This window comes from Artemia franciscana, chromosome 20 (assembly GCF_032884065.1).
Source record: "Artemia franciscana chromosome 20, ASM3288406v1, whole genome shotgun sequence".
NCBI lineage: Eukaryota > Metazoa > Arthropoda > Branchiopoda > Anostraca > Artemiidae > Artemia > Artemia franciscana.
The window spans coordinates 11,955,991-11,978,261 of record NC_088882.1 but is presented as its reverse complement, the minus strand read 5'-3'; the positions used below and the strand labels follow the sequence as shown (position 1 = coordinate 11,978,261).

Below are 22,271 nucleotides of genomic sequence, written 5' to 3'. Positions count from 1 at the left end.
TTCTACCTTTGTTGAAAACCAGACAAAATTATACCCGGGTCGTAGCCTTTAATAGGAAATTTTGAAGTCGTTGAATTTTATATATTTGGAATCCCCATAGAAGCAACCCTTTTTCTTATCTTAGTATTGTTATCAGAATTCATTTATATGGAGTTTCGCTTACTACTAGCCCTTATTACCCCTGTTTACCACTATTTGACCACTGTTTATTACTAGCTCTTAGTACCCCTCACTGTTTGAAATACCACCGCAGGTTACCCAGGTTCTCACCAAACAGGCGAAGATGCGGGTCTTCTTACGTTATAATGCTCGCTTCCTAGAAGTTCTCTGGCTATCTCAAAATTATTATTGTCCGGTCTATTAGGCTCCTTTTTAAACCTTCTACAATTTGAAACTATGTCAGGAACAAATGTTTTATTGAACACAATTAACTAAAAACAAACTTAGCGAAAACACCAATAAACAATTACAGAGACGAAATGTTCTTAAAATGCAACCCAAACAAAACTTTCCAATAACAGTAGAGCTATTTTTTACGAGAGTACCATATCCAAAATTTCCAAAACAAGCCTAACTCGCCTAATCTAGCAAATTATCACACATTTTCAAAACGTTGTCCCTAAATCTTCCTTACTTGGACAAAAGATGTCACACTAAAGAAGTTTTTCAATATTTAGCATTACTCCTTCCTATCGTTTTAACACCAATCCAATAGATCAAGACCAATCCTAACAATATTCGGTTATTAATTTAACAGGTAATCCTACTCGAACTCATAAGAGTTTAGATGACTCAGGATTGACTCAGATGAGTCATCTCATAGGGGTCATGATTTAACTCACAGGCTTTAGAAAATGGCCATTATTCCAGTAAAGCGGGCTAACCTCAACGCCATCTATAAATTTTTAAAACATCCCCTGGAAATCTTTTTTTTTACGGAAAGAATGGCGAATTGTAATAACAACTAACAGAAAAACAACCGATCTTCAGGACATTTGGTGGAGATATGATCCCCAAAACGACTGAACCTTGAAATATTTATTACCCAAGATTCAGCATTACTTATTCCGGCTTTCCAATGCTTACCCAATAGAAACCAATTAGTTTTCATAAACCCTTTTTTTTTAAAATAGCGATTGATTTTAAAAACAATTAAAAACAACTAATAATTTTCATGAAATCCGATATAGACACAACATAAACTGGCTATATAATCAGTTTTATTAAGTCAGCCACTATCTTGTATAAAATTAGAGAGCAGAAAAACATACCTTTTAGTTTGATGGATAAATTTACTCTGTCTATACTACCAAACCCAAAGTTAAGCATAAAAAAAGGTTAATATTTACTTGGCAAACACCAATTTAATGAAAAACATTATTTATGTACAAATAATACAATCTGTGAAATATTAGTTATATTTAAATTTTAAAAATTTGTATTAAAAAAAAAATGTATTTTGTTTTGATGACGCTTCTACCTTTCGTTTTTTTTTTGCTTTTTTTTTACCAAAACGCTGAATCTCATACCTGGTGATCACAGCAAAAAGAGTTAGGCCAAAAACTTTATAAACGGATAAGGTAAAACAACAAAAATGATTATAACTGGTAAATACAATGATGTTGAAATCAAGATAATGATTCACAATATGCTATAGACTTTAAGTTACACTCTATAACTTCCTAGATTTACACAACAATTTGTAAATTTCATATAAGAAATTACTTTCATTGAGTTGAGATCAGTAATACATAACAATCAGGTTAATATAAATGTTAAAAACTAACCCAAAACCTTTATAAGTGGCTAAGCCAAAAATTGTTAGTCGCTTAATGCCCAAAATTTTAGAAACTCAAGATAGGATACTTATATGGCAGCACGTTATATGGGATCTGACCACTGCTTACTTTCTTTAAACTTAGAACCACAGTTAAAACGCAAGTCATTATGTATTAATAAGCAATATAATGAAAAAGGGGATTAAGCTAAAATTATTTGTGGACTTTCAGATGGATTCATAAAAAAAAAAAAAAAAAAAAAAAAAAAAAAAAAAAATGACGACATAGCACCGGTCTCACTGCAATTACTGTATGAAAAGAAATTTGAAACCTTAAAATACACAGCTAAGGTGCGCTTAAACACCATTTTTATTATATCGAGTAATCACGCAGGCCTAAAACACTATCTAAATCTGAAAAAATATGAATCAAAAGAATTGTCGAATCATAATGTTACCTTATGGAGAAAAAATCAGCAAAAGATGAATTCATGGATCAGTGGTCAAAACTCATTCCATACACAAAAAACAACAAAATATCCATGGAACAGTTCAGGAAACATCACACTGTGGCTTCAAGATGAATTGAGAAAAGCTTATTTGTCTTTTTTTTAAGTTTCTTTTTTTTATAGGAAACGTTTTGATTTTGATGGCCAAGTTGTAAGGAAGGATTTGTTTGAAAAGCAATGAATTCCAATGAAGTAAAGTTCAAAATATGAGTCGAGGTTAGTATTTACAACTAAATTTAAAACCCCAATTATCGATTAGAATTTATTTCAAAACAATTTATCGAAGCTAAAAACTTCACGAGCAATTTTTAACGAAAATATACTGGATAGAACTATTCCCGTGTTTACCCCTTGTATGGCATCTCGGGAAATATTCTATCATGGTACATTTATGCATAATGTTTTTATAAGGTACATTTATGCGTAAGGTACATTTATAAGGTACATTTATTAATGGTACAGTACCTTTTGTAAGGTACATTTATGCGTAATGTTTAAAGCGGCGTTGAATGGAACAAGCCAAAAAAATATCTTGAAATGTATATCTGCCAACGGAAAAACCAGTACTTCCAATTTAAATCTAAGAAATACTTGCAAGTACAGTATGAAAAATTCCTTACATATCAGGGACTTAAACGTTAAACAACAAATTTATAAGAAGAAAAAATTTTCATTATACGTATTCATGATCAATACAAAAGCACTATAATTAGTTGTTTTTTTTCTGAAAAGTCACATTTTCTTCCATACAAGGTATGCATACCAAGACCTTGAAACAGATTCAGTGTAATTTGTGCAAACATATTGGTTAAGTTACTTCGACGGTCATCCCTCTACATGAAAAACTGGCTTGTTTATTCCTAAGGGAAAATAAAGCTGGCCAGACTTAAATTTATCACGATCCAGCATAACCTCCATATTCATAACTTGCTAAAACAACACGCTGTATGCCTCGCTTTTTATACTTCCTTAGAGAAATAAAAAGAAGAATTTTTTCAAAAAAATGAAACATAGCACTTACCAGGACGAAACTATTTAATTAGCTGAGAAAATACTACCTGCAGGACAAAGCTAAGTGATTGGCTAACTAAAACGGTTTATTATAAAATATTTTTAACTGTTTTATCATATAAATTATAAAATAAAATTTCCCCAAAAGCTAAAGGAACACTAAAATATTGGTAGTGTAAGACGTAGTGGGAGTAGCTGAGTGAGAAGTAGCAGTAGTAATACCAGTTGCAATAGTAATAAAGCTAGATACATTCTGAAAATTGTAATACTTAACTATAAGGGTTGGATACTTAACGAAAAGCGAAATTTTTCTGGAATTTTATATTGTGAGTATTGGTTAATGCAATTAATTAATCAATACTATTAACGACCAGTAATAAAAAAACGTCAGTTTTTGCACAAAAGTTTTTCCATTCAAATTATTATTATTATTATTACCAAAATTATTGGTAATAAAATTACCATTAATTACCAATTATTATTACCAAAATTATTGGTAATAAAATTACCAATAATTACCAATTATTATTACCAAATTATTATTACCCCCTTTACGGCGCAAGACTAAATATTGCTCTTGCTTTCAAATTTTCTTAACGTAGCAACAGGAGGATTTTATTTTAAAAAATGAAGCCCAGTAGAACTTCGCTGGACAAAACTACTTAATTTAGTGCTAAATAATAGGCTAAGTAAGGACAAGAATCACAGAACATCATGGATCCAGAAAAAGCAAATTTAATCCCAAACATAACTGACTGACTACATAAACTACGTAGACAATAATTTTTTACCCAAAGCTAAATAATCACTGAATTACAGGCAGTGGAATCGCGCATGAAATGTGGGATAGCACCCTAAATATAACTCGTAAATACTCAAGTTTAAAGCTTAGCTCTAGCATTGTCAGTAACCAAGGTCCACCAATCCGGTCGGTTGAAGGAGTTAGGTACTTCACTCATTGACTTGAATAGATGTGTGTATACCTAAAATTAATAGATAAGTTCAAATTTAAAATTTTGGAAATCATCTAAGGTACTACCTATCCTGCCCTTGTTAAAATGAGTGCAAACACGAAACACCGAAATAGAGACGAAACGTCCACAGAAAAGTGGACGAAACGCCGAAATAGAGAGAAGGTTCTTGAAAGCAGGTTTCAGACGTTCGAGTGGGATTATGCTCACTGCTCTATCAGTCTTAGACTGATTATAATTGCAAAGAGCCGGCAGTAACAATAGTGTGTAGGTAAAAGTGAGCTAGTCTTGCAACCTTGCCAGTGTTGTTGTTCAAAAATTTTGTCTTCCTTTGTCTAATTTATGTTTTTTAAATTATAATTATTGATTATATACATCCCCTTATAAATAAAAAATACACATGTGGAGGGGGTACCCAAGCTCCAAAAAATTCCTTGATTTCCATGACATACCATCATTTCCTGTAATTTTCAAATAATTAGCATGAACTTTGCACATTTTGACAAATTTGTCAACACAGGACAGATTCAGTACTATAAAAATCTAACTCCGTTATGAGTAGACATGTGAGAACGAACCACGGGTTAAAAACTATCTAGCCTCGTCTCGCCACTTTGATCAACGGTCAGATGACACCTTTACTGAGGAAGGATTAAGATGCAAGTCCATTGGTCAGACAAAGAACATGCAGAGGGAATGGAAAGTCTATAATGAATATAGGATAGGCAAGATTCAGCCACTTGATGATTTTCAACATCTTAAGCCAAGGTGTAAAAAGCAGCACAGTGATCTTTCAGAACTTTAAACAGCAAAACGAGGGACCGTTAGCCGTTAGGCTAACGGTCCGTTAATTAACGGTCCGTTAATTTGACCGTTAAGCCGTTTGTCAAATTATTTGCAGCAGGAAGAGCATAGGAGCTTTTTTCCTTATCATGGGTAGAACTATTAAGGTGAGGATCCGAGAAAAGGGTCAAGTATGGGCAGTGTCTCCCCGCGTAAAAAAATATTATCAAATATAAATGTAAGACGAAGCTGTGTCCAAAGACTGCAAATCCCCCTCTAATAAATATCCCCGGCTGCCCACAAGATCCCTAAATTTAAAAGCAGAATCAATCCGTTCAAAACACGAATTCTACAATGTCTAAAAGTTTCAAGGAAGATATAACTTAAGATAAAATTATTTTCACTTGTGGCTCTCTTTTTCAATAGGGGGCAATACAGGAGAACTAAGAAGACGATACCACTGCATCCAAAAAGAATCAGGACAAAGAAATAACATAAAGTAGGAACCTACTGAAATGCATATGAAGAAACCAACACATATATTAAAAAAAAAAAAAAAAAAAAAAAAAAAAAAAAAAACAACTACAACAACATGTGCCATGAGCATTTTTTTTTTTCGGCCAGATGACAGGAGGTTTTTTTTCAAGCAGGATAGTACTCCAGATACTTGGTATAAGAAGCTGCAAATACTGTCTTAATTAATAATTATGATAAAAATATAATTTTGTTTTTGCAAGATTCATGCTTGTTTGCTCATGGTCAATAAATAAACTTATTCATAGTCATGCCATCTACAACTTACTTTACGTTATCCCTCTATGGTCGGTGAATTGTACTTTCTCCAGTAAAGGTGGTAACAGGGGCGTATCTCCAAAATTTTTATTGGGGGGGGGGGGGCAAGGGTGGTCCATATCCAGATAGCCAAAGCGCATGGGATATATAATAATTTTTGTTTCTCCAATTATTGTGAGGGGGCAACTTCCCCCCCCCCCAAAAAAAAAACACTGGATTGTAATAATCTTCTTAAGAATCAAGGAATGGTGATTACCACGCTCCAACTACAGGCACAGTTTATGATCCGACGCAAAGAGATAGCCGAGCAGAGCCAATCGCAGAGCGGTATTATTTTCCCACAAATATCTGCGAAGTAACCCCCCTCCTAAAAAAATGTGGTAATTTTTTTCCAAAAGCTATACAATCTCTTACATTTCCATAGAATTGTCTTATTTTTCAGTTTTCTTTTTTTAATAGCAGGAATTGTCTATTTACGTGCCTGATTCCACAGAAAGATTTTAGTACCGTCATTTTCGGCCAATATTGCGCATATGTCTTGCGTAAGCATATGATGATGTACGACGGCATATAGTATAAATGAAGCTTTCTACACTACAGAATACTGAAAAAATTACCAACTTTGTGATTGATTCCAGCTTTTTATCGATACTATCAATTTTTTTCCCATTTGTCATTTAATTTCCTTCCCCATTATCAGAAACTTTTAATTCAATCTTGAGAGAGAGGTTGGTACTCTACTACCCTCCCCTTTCTCCACTAAAGTCTTGAAATTGTGTTTACTTTAAGCACATTTTCAAAAACGTGTACGCCTGAGAAAAAGCAAAAAAAGCAGATTAGTGAGAACTGCATTTCAACTAATAGATATAATTACAACATCTTTGGGCCCAAAATCTTAAAGTTGCAGTTTTAGACCCAAATTATACGGAAATTGCAAATTTCCGTATTTGCATTTGCAAATTAAAATTTGCAAATGCAAATTTATACGGAACAACTACATAACTTGAGCAGTAACCCCCCTCCTTCTGACTAATGCACAGGTACAACCCTAATTAAATTCCTTTCAACTCACATCACCACCTGAATAATCGTGGGCTGCTTCAAATGCAACTTTAATTTTAGAACCATATTTAAAGGATTTCTATTATGTCAAAATTAGTTAAAAGTAAGACAACATTCAGATATTTTACAATAAACATTTATTGAGTACTTATAACTCGCAGACAATCACGTGAGGATATACAATGGGTAGATGAAGCCAGTATTTTTCAAAAGTACTTTTACAATAGGAATAAATTGGCTTTTAACGATAAGAATTATCTAAATTTTATTTTTAATTGCTGGGGCCTGGGGGCTAACGTCTGTTTCTTATTATAGGAATAAACAGAATGAAAAAATTCGTGAAGAAAATTCTAGTATCGCTTTTTCTTCTTCAAATTTTTTTCATTTTGTTATGCATAGTCCAATGTAGTCTTAGTAATTATTTACGACACAATTATGGAGAGAGAGAGACATGAGAGATATTTAATTTCAAAGAATGACTATCACAAGCCCCGAAGGATCGAATTCGCATTTTGGAGTCATAAAGCCATAAAAATAAGAAATAATCATAAAAATAGCACAACTAAAAAACTGGCTAAACAATGTCAAAAACAATAAAATTAGAAAAGCAAAGCCATTCAATAGTCAAAAAAAAAAGCGGCAGAATGTCAGAAAGTTAAAAAAGCATAAATTAAAAAAGAGTGAGATACAATTAGCGTTGAAAAAGTTTAAAAGAGAACATATAAACAAAGGGGAGGGAACAAAAGAATCAAACGAACATAAAACTAGTGTATCACAAGTATCAAAGAAAAAGAAAATAAGGAAAACTATAAGTACATGACCATTTTTTTTTGTCATAATTTATACATATTTTGTTAAGTTTACTCTATTTTGTCTCCGAGTTGGAGATTTTAGTTGGAATTTTCAGAAAAAGGTAATTATAATTTTTTGTTTGAAGAAAGGTGTTATTTTTTTTTTTTTTTTTTTTGTCTGAACATCAGAAAGTATACGGTTTTTATTGTGCCTGTGGCCGGAAAAGCTCTTTAGCTGATTGGTAACAAAAATACAATAATTTTCAATTTTTTTTCAATTTCCATTCGTTTATTAACAAAAACAACAAATCACACACTATAAACTAACTACACCCTAAGAGAGCACTGCCCGTAACGGGGGACAGTATTCATTCAATCACCAAGAAAAGAAATATAAGGTAAGAAAAGAAAAGAAGAAGAAGGGAAAATAAAAGAAAACAAACGTAAATTAATAAAACAAAACATAGAGAACTATCGTAAAAGAAATTAGCATCTGGTACATCATCAGGGAAAATAAGGAAACAAAATATATAAATAAGGAAATAAGCACTCTCATTTTAATCCATTTATAGTTGGACTGAACTTGGATAATTGACCGTATAAAATTAAGTTCCTTCAAACTTTTTAAACGTTTAATACTAGATTTAATCAGCATAATTAGAAGTATTTATGGAAACTCACCTGACCATCTGAATGACCAAGAGCTGATTTAAGGATAAAGTCTGTTGGGGCCAGAGCATCAACCAATGAAACAGCGTCATTTTTCAGGTCACTACAAAGTCGAATAACAGCAGAGCGCAAAGTCTGGACTCCCAATTTGCCATCCAAATATCCACCTAAAAGGAGGAAACAATAAGAAAGCCGCAGCAGAGGGGATACGATATTCCCTCACAGTGCTATTCCTTAAAAAAAAAAGTTTCTGGACCCATCCCTGGATCCTAAAGCACCAAGGACATTAAACAGAAACATTTTCTGGACCCATCCATGGGTCCTAAAGTACCAAAATAATTCAATAAAAACATTTTCTGGATTCAACTTAGGCCTATTCATACCACAAAACCACTATTTTCTAAGATTTTCCTTTTTGTTGTTTGAGGATTGTTGAGTATTTGGGAAAATTCCAATTCTCGTCAGTGCTGTCATGTTGAATCATGAAAATAAAAAGCCAACAGTAATTAATTAAATTTGACAACGCTTTTCGTCCACAAAAACTAATACTACTACTACTACTAACTCACTGCAGCACCAAGCCGCCTGAGGCCAACACAGCTCCGCACGCTCCTCCTCCAACCTAATCTATTCAGGGCCTCCCTCTTTACACCATCCCAGGAAGTTCCTATTTCCTTTAAATCGTTATTTATGACATCCTCCCACCCCAGAGGAGGACAGCCTGCTTTCCTTGTAGCCCCAGACGGTTGGCTAAAAAGGACAATCTTCGGCAAACTGTCATCCTTCATCCGCAGAACGTGGCCTAGCCATTTTCTGAACTTGGAATGTTACGACGTCCACAAAAACAACTATTTCGTTTTTATTTTGTTCTACTAAAACTTTCCGATACCCAAAAGCAACTGCATTTTTAGGCGAAAGCTACACCTTCTTGAGCTGTTTGATGCCATTTGTTTTTAGCTCATTTTCGGCTGATTTTTCACCCATTATTTCTTTTTCTTAAACTTGGTACCCCCTACCTCCAAAAGCTGCAAAACTGTACAAGACTTGTTCATTAAAATCTGAGTTTCCGATTTTCTAAAAAAATTGAGGTACGTATGGTTGTGTAAGCTTCCACATAACGAGCTCAAACGATCCAATTTTATTTTTACTGTGCTAGGTATTCCAGAAAGAAGGAGAAATACCCACAAAAATTTTTAGTCACTGAATGAATTTTTTTTTCACTCCTTTTTTAAAGTCACATTATTTAAGTGTCTTTAACTCCGTGGATAAGCTCTACTTCTTGAGCGGATTATTCATTACATCGTGTGAATGTTTCAAATAAAGCATTGTACAAAATACAAAAAATAGTTATAGTGGAAGGATGTCAACATACAATCATACATCACGAGCCTATCCCTTAAAAACCAGAATTGGCATCAACAATGACGAGACTTTTAAACACAGAACATTTTATTTTTTTTTTTTAGAGGATGTCTAGACGAAATAGCCATGGCTCTAAGCACCGTCTTCATTGGTGTAATACGTCTAATAAGGATTCTGCACCTTAGGAGGCTTATACGCAAACTGCGAAGACCGGAGTTCAATTTGCCATCAAGGTTGTCGCCTGTAACATGAAAGTGCTATTTTAAAACTATTTTATTATGCGTAGCACTGCGGCACGTTCTCATGGTTGCTAAAATAGCACGGAAGTCCTCTAATTAGGAAGATTTAGCTGTACTATAGTCAATTTTTTACTATAGCACCGAAACTCGCTGTGTAGCACGCAAATTTCGGCAGTTGTTGCAGTTTAGGAACTGACCGAGGTGGCAACCCTGCTTGCAATTATTCGTGTACTAGAAGATTACAACTTTGGCTTGGATTTGGTGTCAAGAAAATTGCAAGTGTTCATCAGATGACAGTTGAATAACAAGAGCTAAGAGCTTATATGGCACTTGTGACGAGGTCGGAAGAGCCAAGAGCTCATATGGTATGAGCTCTGGCTTATTTTTCCCACCAAGTTTCATCCCGATCCCTCCACTCTAAGCGTTTTCCAAGATTTTAGGTTCCCCCCCAACTAAGATTTAAAATAAGAGCTCTGAGACACGATTTCCTTCCAAATATCAAATTTCATTAAGATCCGATCACTCCTTCGTAAGCTAAAAATACCTCATTTTTTCGAATTTTCAGAATCAACCCACCCCTAAGTCCTCCAGAGGGAGTGGATCCTTTCCGGGTATGTCAATCATGTATCTAGGACTTGTGATTATATTTCTCACCAAATTTCATCCCGATCTCTCCACTCTAAGCGTTTTCCAAGATTTTAGGTCCCCCTCAACTCCCCGCAATGTCGGGGATCCCGACGGATCCAGTCGGGATTTAAAATAAGAGCTCTGAGACACGATATCCTTCCAAACATCAAATTTCATTAAGATCCGATTACCCGTTCGTAAGTTAAAAATACCTCATTTTTTCTAATTTTTCCGATTTATCCATCCCCCAATCCCCCCCCCCCCCATGGTCGAATCGGGGAAACGACAATTTCTAATTTAATCTGGTTTGGTTCCTGATCCGCCTGCCAAATTTTATCGTCCTAGCTTACCTGGAAGTGCCTAAAGTAGCAAACCCAGGACAGACAGACTGACAGACCGACAGAATTTGCGATCGCTATATGTCACTTGGTAGATATCAAGTGCCATAAAAACTAAAATCAGAAATTAATCTTCGCTTTCCCCAATGTTTGTTAAATCAACTTGACATAATTGGCCTTTCAACAGTTCGGATAATACTTGGATATTTTTTTTTCTCCCATCAGTTAAGTACAAGCGTCCAATATTTTAAAACAAAGTCTAAAAAGACGTCAAACAGGGTTTTTTCCCCAAATTTGATCAGATCTGACTTACAAAACAAAATAAATATCTGACAAAAGATGTAGGCAATCATTTTAAATTTGACCAACTAAACTAAGATTTGACTTAAGTTGACTAACTAAACTAACTTTGACTTAAGTTAAATTTTACCATTAAGACATTCAAATTATTTAATACAGATATTAAATTGATATAATGAAGAAACATACTAAGAAGAAAAAATTGTTTTAATAAATAATTAAAATGGCCCTGGCAACACGTACATAAGTAATCTCCCACTAGTTAAGCCTTAGACGTAACGCCCGTCCTGACTATCGGGTCCTGCTTCAATTCAAGATAAAACCCTGTTTACTATAAGAACAGTTCATTTGCAAGCTAATTCCATTTAATTAGAGATCAAGATTTCAATAGCCCCTTTTAAAGTTAAAATGTGACCATAAGTTTATGGCACCGGATGAAAATATTGAGGTTATCATTTTGTTCAGAATTACTATAAATGTGATTCCAAAGTCGAGGTAACTCCACACAGCCTGAAGGTTGATGACCATGAATTATGTTAATTGCTCACAGCTAAAAGAAAACTTTCAGTGGAAAAAATGAATATGTTTAGTCTTGACTACCTAATCAGCTTAAAACTCTTAGGGATAGTTTCCGAGGCTCAGATTGATCCTCCTGAAATGACCCTCGTGCCTGAGTACATCAGAAAATGGTTGATACTCTTGCGTTTCTAAAATATACTATCCACAAAATCATGAACACTGAAGGATCGAGTCGGAATTTTAAGGAGTGGTGGGGGAAGTTAAGAGGATTAAAAACGCTTGCTTTTTTAGAGAGGAAAGAGGGGCATCTAAGCACCCCACAATAAATTTTTTTAGATTTAGGTTTGATTAAGATTTACCTCTATCACCTTGGGCCCACATTTAGAGCCCTAGACACAAAAAAATAGACTTTCAAAGTATATTGACGAAGCCATTGGTAGCCTGATATTTTCGTCATATTTTGTTCCTTAATTATTGAAATCACTACCAAACACAAAACTTTGAAACAAATAACTGGTGGCTCAATCGTTCTTAGGTCTTCCTGTACGTTCAGCGGTAGAAAGAGCGTCAATGAAGAGCCTCTACACATCCCTAGGTCAGGAGCAGCATACACATCCAATTCAGGGATTAAACGTGTGTTGAGGGCATCTCACTTATATGTCATTCGAAGCATATTTTTTCGTTGGCATGCTTCTCCAGTTGCCACTGGAGAAGCATACTGGGCAGTCCAGATCCTGGCAAGCAAACAACATGACTTTGGTACGCGGTCTGATCGCGAAGAGGGTGTTCAACAGGCGTCTGTCCAAATAGCTAACTAACCAGAATATTCCAGAAAATCGCATTATCCTACTATCCTCATAAGTTAATTTGAGATTAAACAGCGTACAGAAGTCAAAATTTTAGTTATCTTAGTTTTGTAGAGCTTGAAGATGACAATCAAACGCAATAGACCAAGTAAAATAACAGAAAAATAAAAGGGATACATTAGTGAAAATGTCAAACAAAAACAACTTAGAAACAATAGGGATTTTTTTTCCAAGACAGTGAATATTTCGGCCCTATGTCCAAGGGCCGTCTTCAGCACAACACCAGAAGAATATACATATATATATATATATATACATATATATATATACATATACATATATATATATATATATATATATATATATATATATATATATATATATATATATATATATATATATATATATATAGCGCCAAATTTGTTGGCGCTTAAAAAGCGCCAACAAATAGTGAAAGGAGCTCCAGTACTCAGGACATCCAGCGATGATGAAATACGAAGAAACACATACATTAACCCTGATTTGACACGCATGCAGATTCAGAAACGAGCGGAATTCAGGAGAAACAAAGACAAAAGATCAGTACAGTCTTCTGGTGGGAGCCATTGCTCCCAAACCGCGTAATGCGAATGTGAGACAATAGCCGAACAGCCAAAAGAGATAAACTTACTAATTTTTAACGCACACAGTATGGTTGGAAAGTTCGGCGAGCTTCAAGCATTCCTCTACGAAAACTCTCGATACGATGTAATCTGCATTTCTGAAACTTGGTTGCATGAAAAAATACTATCGACTAGATTTGGAATACCAGAATATGAAGTTTTTAGGAAGGATAACACGGCAAAACCACAGGGAAGTGGAGTTGCGATACTTTCAAGGGAAAACTTACACATATACGAGCACAGTAGTTTCTCTAATAAGACAATAGACGCCATAACTTGTGTTATGCCAACTTCTAACGATGGTTCTCTCCTGGCAATTGTAGCCGTGTACCGGTCAACAGCAACTTATAAGAAGCCGAGAGAGGGACTGACAGCAGATCGTGAATTTTCTGCCTACCTGGAGAAGATCTGTAACAAATTTAAATCTGTAGTGATATGCGGAGACCTAAACATACCTGAAATGGATTGGAAAAATCATTCCTTCAGGATGAGAAGCCAGAACTCAAAGATCAACTAATACACTATCTTGACCTCACTAGCGAGTTGAACCTAGCGCAGAGTGTCCTCGAGGCTACGCGTCAAACCAACACTTTGGAAGTTGTATTCAATACGCCCATGGTAGACCTGCTCGTTACAAAAACAGTCGTTAACCCCGTTACAAGCGACCACGAACATGCTGTCCACTGCCAAGTCCGTGCTGAACAACTCAAAATTCGTACACAGGATGATGGACCCACTTTTAAATTAAACTTCCATAAAACAGACATAACAAAACTCAAAATAATACTAGAGCATACAGATTGGGACAACCTTGTGTATAACCTACCAATCGCCGAAGCCTGGGAAGTTTTCTATGGCATACTTCACCGAGCCGTCACTCAAACCACACCATTCAGGAACAACAAACACATTGGCAAAAGGATATTCCTTCCCAAGCACATAAGAAAGCTCATCAGGGACCGGAAGAAGTCATACAGGGATTACAAAGCCTCTGGAAGCATAAGTAGACTCGCCAAGCTTCAAAAACTCAGCTCAAAATGTAGAAAAGCTATCAGAAACTACAACAAAGATTGCGAACGAGAAGAATTCCAGAAAATAAGAACAAAAAGCGATTTCCACAATCTGTGCAAACGCAAGCTAGGTGAGCAACAGAAACTACCAACACTAATAGATCGAAGTGATGTGGTCCATAGCACTAGCCTAGATAAGGCGAATGCTCTTGTAAAATTCTTCACCAGCACGTTCACTATTGACGATGGCTATTTACCTCAACTCCAAGACTCACACCCAGGAAGCGAGATCCACAGCATTGGCTTCACGCCAGGAAGTGTTCTAAGAGCAATGAAGGGCATGAAAGCGTCTAAAGCACTCAATCCTGATGGTATCCCGTCCTTCATCCTGAAAGAAGTGAGAGACCAGCTATTTGAACCTCTGGCATTACTTTTCCAAATCTCATTCGAGCAATGCAAGTTTCCTACTTCCTGGATGCTATCCCATGTAACACCTATTTTCAAAGGAAAAGGGAAGCGGAGTGACCCGGAGAAGTATCGCCCGATCAGCCTTACTTCACCTTTCCTGAAAATCATGGAAAGGGTCATAGTGGAAAAGTTAAACTCGCACCTCGAATTGAACAACCTCATCTCAGATCATCAGCATGGCTTCCGTAAAAATCGTTCTACTGTTTCCCAACTAGTAGTGATACACGACTACATCCAGTCTACCCTTGACCGTGGGATTCCAATAGATATTATCCTAATCGATCTACTTAAGGCCTTCGACCGAATATCCTTGCGAAAACTCATCCACTGCCTAGAAATCTATGGAATCAAGGGACAGCTAAAAAATTGGCTCTCAGCGTACCTGAATGATAGAAAAATAGCAGTCAAGGTTGCAGACACACTATCCACATGGACAGATGCAACCAGTGGCGTCCCACAAGGTAGTGTTCTCGGCCCAGTCTTGTTCGTCATGTACATAGACATTTGCATAAATGCCATTTCCCAAACCGACTTCGGCCTGTTTGCACACGATACGAAGCTCCTGGGAGAAGCTAGTGCATCATCACAAATCCAAAGCGACTTGGATGCCTTGACAGAGAAGCTCGAAGAATGGCAACTCACCAAATTTAGCAAAATGCTCTGTCGTCCATCTTGGCCGCCAAAATCCGATATACTCATACAAAATGAAAGGTATCCACCTGACAAAATCTACCTGTGAAAAGGACCTAGGTGTAATTCTGAGCTTGGACCTCAAACCAGAAAAGCATATCGGCCTGGTTGTGCGTAAAGCGTCGAATACTCTCTGGCTACTCAGTCAATCCCTACGATACCTTGACAATCACTCAAAGATATCAGCATACACAAGCTATGTCAGGCCACAGCTTGAATATGCCACTGTCATCTGGTCGCCATATCTCAAAAAGGATATTGACAGAATAAAACGGGTCCAGAAAAGCTTTGTAAAAGGACTTCAAGGATTCAGAAACCTTCCGTATGACGAAGCTCTTAGAAGGCTCACTCTCCATAAACTTGAGACAAGAAGAACGATCTTAGACTTAAAAACCCTCTTCAAGATAGTTCATGAGAATTTTGGGAACGTAAAAGACAAGCTTGTTCAAAAAAGACCCCAAAGCAACACAAGATCGCACAGTCTGCAATTGGAGCCCGTGAAGATGAAGATTGCAAGATCTAATTCTTACCATCATTCGTTCATACCCCGGGTCATCAGGATCTGGAACAAACTACCATTCCCAGTAGAAAAGATGAAATCACTGGAAGCCTTCTCCAACATCCTAAACATACCATATCTCGAGACTTTTAACGTAGGACGACTTTAAATGGAAATCGTGCCGCAGTCGATCCGCTCTTCGCCCTGCCATAACATTTTTCTTTTAAAAAGGAGTCAGTTGTGTAGAAATTTTGTATTGAGAGGCGTGAGGAATAAAGTTATTTATTTATTTAATAGACTGTGTATGTCTCATGTAGCTTAACAATCCATACAAACTCTAAATACCATAAAACACCATTTCTTAGGATGTTAAATTCACCAGAACTTAACAGCAATTTCAAAGTATAAAAAATTCTATTAGATGGAAGGTAAATGACCTCCCATCTAATTCTTTTTTTATTGGTTTAAATTTAAAGGAAAAGATAAGATATATTGCATGAATTTGAAACCGGTATTCAAGACACTCAATGGCATCTAAGCCTTAGTTAATTAAGATGTTACATAGAAAAATGTCAATTTAAATACATAACATTGTAAATGTCAAATTGCAAATGTGACAAACTGTGAAAAAAGTGACCAATTTGCAAATTTGTAAGTGAACAAAGATACAACTTATGCAACGTTGCAATATAGAATAAAATTTCTAATATATCAGAACGAGTTTTCAGTATAAAAAATTTAGTTTTTTACAAATATCGGCATTTTGAATGTCATATTAAAAATGCCAACTTACGATCTTTTTTTTGAGTAGAAAGATCCATAATTTACTTAGAAATAGTCCCAAGCTGGCAACAAAATAACAGGTATCTAAATTGCTGTGGAAAAATTAAGAGAGACAGAGAGGATACTAAATACTCCATAGCTTAGAAGCCATGTCTTTTTACTATTTTAAGTTTGAAATTTACTATAGACGATGTTTAATAATTTGATGCATTAATCTTTGCCTTGTCATGATTAATCCGCAATTAATTTTGATTTCATATCCGATCTCTGTCATATTCGTCATAATATCATTTTTTTTTCTGAATACTCGTTCTTACACATCAGAAATGGAACGTTGCATAAGTTGTATCTTCGTTCACTTAAAACTTTGCAAATTCGTCACACTTTTCACACTTTGTCACATTTTTCCACTTTGTCACATTTGCAATTCGACATCTCTTGAAATACCGCTGAGTGCATTTTGAAATTACACCCGGGCAGACGGGTTCTTATTTAACTTGTTCTTATGGGTAAGGAGTACCTTACGTTGTAAGGACTTAAATGACTAATATTCCTATTTTAATTTCATAAAAGAAACGCATTGATTAAAACACTCGTTATTCAACAATAGGTTTACTAACATATGCCTTTTCTACAAAGTATGTGAGTGTACAAGTAAAATTTATTATACAAGACTATATTAAGTCTAAAACTATTTAGCTTGATCCTCCAAGGATAATTTATCCAGTAAAGCGAAATGATAATTTCCACCCTATTAACCCCCAGAATCAGAATCGATGGATTATTCATCATCTTGTGTGTTTGGTTTGAAAAAATGATTTCGTAACAACAAGGAATATGAATAAACTAAGGAACATAAAATAGCTTATTAAATTGAAAAGAAATATGAACCGGAGAATATACCTTCATACAACGTAGCTGAATATTTTTCCAGTGACCAAGTGCCATACAATGCTGCCAGCTTACCGAGAACATTCCTCAGCTCTACTGCCACCTCTGAGTTTTCAGATAAAAATACCAGACGTTGAAGGAAAACATACTAAAACAAAATCGGCAAGTTCTATTTTAAATTTACCACCATTATTTCATAAAAAATACATTACTTTTTGAATTGTGTTTTACATAAAGGTTGACCCTGCCGCAGAAGTACAAGCAGCGTAGACTACTTTTCTATAACTCCGGGTGGTACTTCAGACAAATCTTTGGGGGGGGGGGGTATTTCTTGCCCTCCTCTACGGACGTTGGCTGCTTAGATGTAATTGGACTTAGTTTTCAAAATTGTTGTGGATGAAACTATTGGTAGCGATACAAATTATTTGTAGGCCCAAAATGGCGTCCGTTGGCCTTGAATGGTTTTTGAAGATACTAACCGCAAGTTTGAACGTTCGTTTCAAGCACCTAAAAGCATACTAAATAAGTTACTGAAATCGAAAGATTTGTTCAACTGAACAGTTACTGAAATCGAAAGATTTGTTCAACTGAACAGTTACTTAAATTTAAAGATTTGTTCTACTGACTGATATTAAACGTCATTTACGCTTTACAAAAAAAGAAAAGGACTGCTTAAATTGACAGTTTTTTTAGGCAACTGATTCTCTATACATCATGAATAGATTTATTCTTTATCATTTATTAACAAAAATAAGAATAATTATTTATTAATAATTACCATTTATTAATAATAATAAGAATAGATTTAAGATGAAGAAAACACTAATGAAACTTGTGCCGCACATCAAACTTGAACGAGAAAGTTAATTGTGAAAAACAGACTGGTATCAAAAAGTAACTTTCCTAAACACTAGAAGATTTTTTTTCAAATTAAAGAAAAAAAGAAGAAACATTTTTGGAATTTACCGTTGTTTCCAGCACAGCACAAATAACACTGAAGCCACTAGAAAAATTTCTGGGTACACCGACACTCTAATTATTTGTGGTAACTTTGATTCGCTAAGTAAATTTTAAGCGACAAAGATTCCTGGTAAAAGGATCCATTTATTTCATCAATAATATATATAATTATTATCAATTTAATCTTAAAAGAAAATCAAACTCAAACCAAGATTACAGAAAGATTTATTACTTAGATTTATCTACATACAACAGATGTAGACTTGTCTTTACGCAATTTTCTACACCTTAGAGTAGTTTACAGAAGGAGTGGACATACTAAAAAATAATCGTACTTGTATTGATACCACGCTGCGATTTTAAAACGGCCAAGTTTTATTTTATAGCTTGGTGTAATTTCTGCTTTTTTTGGCTATCTTCTGTTCATCCATAGAAGTTTCTGTTGTTTTAATTTCTGTTTTTTTTTTTGGCTATCTTCTGTACATCCATAGAAGTTTCTGTTGGTTTTAAGTTAGGTTATTCATTTCATTTCATTCCCGTTGCTTTCAAATTTTGATACCGCCATTTATTTCGTTGAAAACATTAATTTTAAAATGATATCCTACAACCGGGGTTGACAACGTACTTAAGGTAGACAAGACCCGTCTCCCTTGACAGGCTATACTGAGAAGTGCATAGGATGGGCTTGGAAAGGACAGGAGCCAATGACTACGCGAAAGCATCATAATTAGCAAGAATTACTTATAATTAATTTAGTTAATATGTAATTAATGATTTAGAAATTAATAATGATGAATTAGAAATTAGAAAACATCATATTTAATGACTTAGAACTAGTTAGGGTTAGCCAAAAAGAAGCTTTAAAAAGGTGGCATGGAGGAACTGCGTTTGCCAGGGTGTCATCTTTTGACAAACTTTCCCCGAGCGACGAATTTGTACAAGAAGTAGCAGGCTTTAAAGGGGCTACCCTCGTTCATGAACCTGGAAAAAGTATCAGATTTAGTAATATTATATTTCAATCCCTTGTAGAGAGTGAAAGGAAAGCAAAGACTGAAGGAGGGACAATTAAACTACTTAGACTACGCAATGACGTAGAAAGCTCACAATGTTTTCTTGACGCTTGCAAAACAAATGTGCTAATTCCGAAAAATATAAAAAATTCCGTACCTAGTCTAAATATATTCATTAAGAGTTCAAATTGCCACTTGCTGGAAATACTTTCAGAATTGAAAAAATAATTCTTAAATGAACTTTCTAACTTGACTATCGATGAACTTTACTAAGCGGCAATATTCTTAATAAAGGGCGTTTTTTTCGCATCTTTAGGCTCCTAAAAAAAACTACGCAATGACGTAGAAAGCTCACAATGTTTTCTTGACGCTTGTAAAACAAATGTGCTAATTTCGAAAAATATCAGAAATTCCATACCTACTCTAAATACATTCATTAAGAGTTCAAATTGCCACTTGCTGTAAATACTTTCAGAATTGAAAAAAATTCTTAAATCAACTTTCTAACTTGACTATCGCTGAACTTCACTAAGCGGCAACATTTTTAATAAAAGGCGTTTTTTCTTTAGGCTCCTAAAAAAAAAAAAAAAAAAAAAAAAAAAAAAAAAAAAAAAAAAAAAAAAAAAAAAAACTACGCAGAACCTTCTAAAATTAATATATAATTTTGTTGTACATATATTTTCATCTTCTATGCTAAATCTTTTAAATATAATTTGAAATAAATAAACAAAAAAATGTTACTTCAACATAGCTCCTTGCCAATGCCGAAGCGAAGAAAGTGCGGGATTCGTTCTTCACCGTGAAATCATCCATTCCAGTGGATTCTAACTTTTTAATCTTCTCAGCTGTAGATTTACACAAGTAGCAAATAAGGAACTCAAATGCACGAAGGCTTTCTAAAATGACAATTTTGTTTATTAAATTTCCTTTTAAATATTTGGTTCGAAAATGCATAAAGACTTTCAAAAATGATACATTTTTGTTCGTTAAATTTCCATTCCTTTTAAATATTTGCTTCGCAAATGCACAAAGACTTTATAAAATGATTGATTTTGGGTATTAAATTTGATTTTGTATATTTTTTTTTTCAAATTCACGAGGGCTTTTTAAAATGATATATATTTGTTTCACAAATGTACACAGACTTTCTAAAATGATTGATTTTGGTTATTAAATTTGATTTTGCGTATTTTCTTTTCAAATCCACGAGGACTTTTTAAAATGATATATATTTGCTTCACAAATGTACAAAGACTTTCTAAAATGATTGATTTTTGTTATTAAATTTGATTTTGGATTTTTTCTTTTCAAATTCACGAAGGCTTTTTAAAATGATAGAGTGTGGTTATTAAATTTCCTTATGATCAATTGCTTTGCAAATGCACGAAGACTTTATAAATTATAGAGTTCTGGTTAGTATATTAGTAGAATTTGGCCTATTAAATAGAATAATTAATTTGAAAGTAAAGGATCTCTTAAAAGAACACCGGATATGAATCTTCTATAAACCGAATTCCATAACTATATATCAACAATATTAACCCAGAAAACAAAGTGTAAAAACGTAGCCCCAATTGTCAGTGATAATAAAACGTGCAAAAACAATGTTGCCAACAACAAAAAATAAAAATAAGTGGTTTTCAAATTTGACGTTCTTTCTGAGGCACCCTTTGGATTAAGTAGTAGATAAAAACTCTATTTGGAGTTAATAGAGCTAGGAGATAATTTTTTTTTCTTGAGATTACCATTTATTATTAAGAAAGAAAGGAAGAAACGCTATCCATAAGAGCTATTCTAAAATCTCAAAGTATGTAATAAATATGTTAATGTTGAATATTTCCCTTTACAGACATATTTAGTTTCATGTTAAATTTTGAGATTCTCGAAATTTAAAAAATGTGAAATATTTTGTATGTTTAAAATTTAGCATAAACTGCGCAAGTTACCTAAGTGGAAATATTTCTCCTATTCATTTGTTTGGTAAATGTCGTATTTAGCAGTAATTTCACTTAATAATTCATAAAATATAATTCAATTAAACCTAGGTAATAATATATAATGATCACTACGCGTTTGTATTTTGTCTAGGATTGCATATGTTAACAGTAATGTGTTCATATTTTTATATTTTTATTAATCCCAATTATTATAGAATAACAATATATGTTTCATTTTATTTCCATTTTTGAGATTAATTACTATTTTTAGCCAAGCAAGGTTAAATGGATCTCATTTAAAGTAACCAATCATCTGAATAATCGAGCATGTATAATTTTTTTTTTAAGTGCGCTCCAATAATGACGAGGTATTATAAATATTTATGAGTTTTAAAATTATTTCTTGATTAGTTTGTACTTGTAGCTAATAATATAATAGTAATTTAACATAATTAGTGACAATTTACAGCAGACTTTGGGTACTGGAATTTTTTTTTTAGACTTACAGAAAAATGCTTTTTTACATTGCCCTTCTCAAAACCAGTTTCTAATATAAAACAAATATACAAAGTGTTTTTTCGTGATAAGACAAAAATAAGGAGTATCATAAAAATAATCAGACAAAATTTTAAAATTAGAAGAGAAATTCGAAAGCGGAACACACTGCTTCCATTAAGCAGTATTCAAATTTATGACAAGCTAGACTCTTTACCCAGACACGTGGCAAAAGCCTTGTTTAATGACAAAAAAACACAAAGAAAGCGTTTTTCCCAATCTGAAAAAAATATCAGAATTACTATAATAA

General features: G+C 34.2%; 1 protein-coding gene across 4 annotated transcripts in view; it reads right to left on the bottom strand.

Moving 5' to 3' along the window:
• Positions 1 to 399: 399 nt before the first annotated feature.
• Positions 400 to 22,271, bottom strand: part of LOC136039760 (peroxisomal acyl-coenzyme A oxidase 3-like) — a 66,881-nt gene continuing 45,009 nt past the window's right edge. For all 4 annotated transcript variants that reach the window (XM_065723619.1, XM_065723618.1, XM_065723616.1 and 1 more), the window contains exons 11-14: positions 20,271 to 20,425; positions 17,572 to 17,707; positions 8,378 to 8,532; positions 400 to 4,280 (exon numbers count right to left, since the gene is read on the bottom strand). In XM_065723619.1, the coding sequence (XP_065579691.1) occupies positions 4,179 to 4,280; positions 8,378 to 8,532; positions 17,572 to 17,707; positions 20,271 to 20,425 (548 nt within the window). In that variant the 3' untranslated portion in view covers positions 400 to 4,178. The remainder of the gene's footprint in view (positions 4,281 to 8,377; positions 8,533 to 17,571; positions 17,708 to 20,270; positions 20,426 to 22,271) is intronic.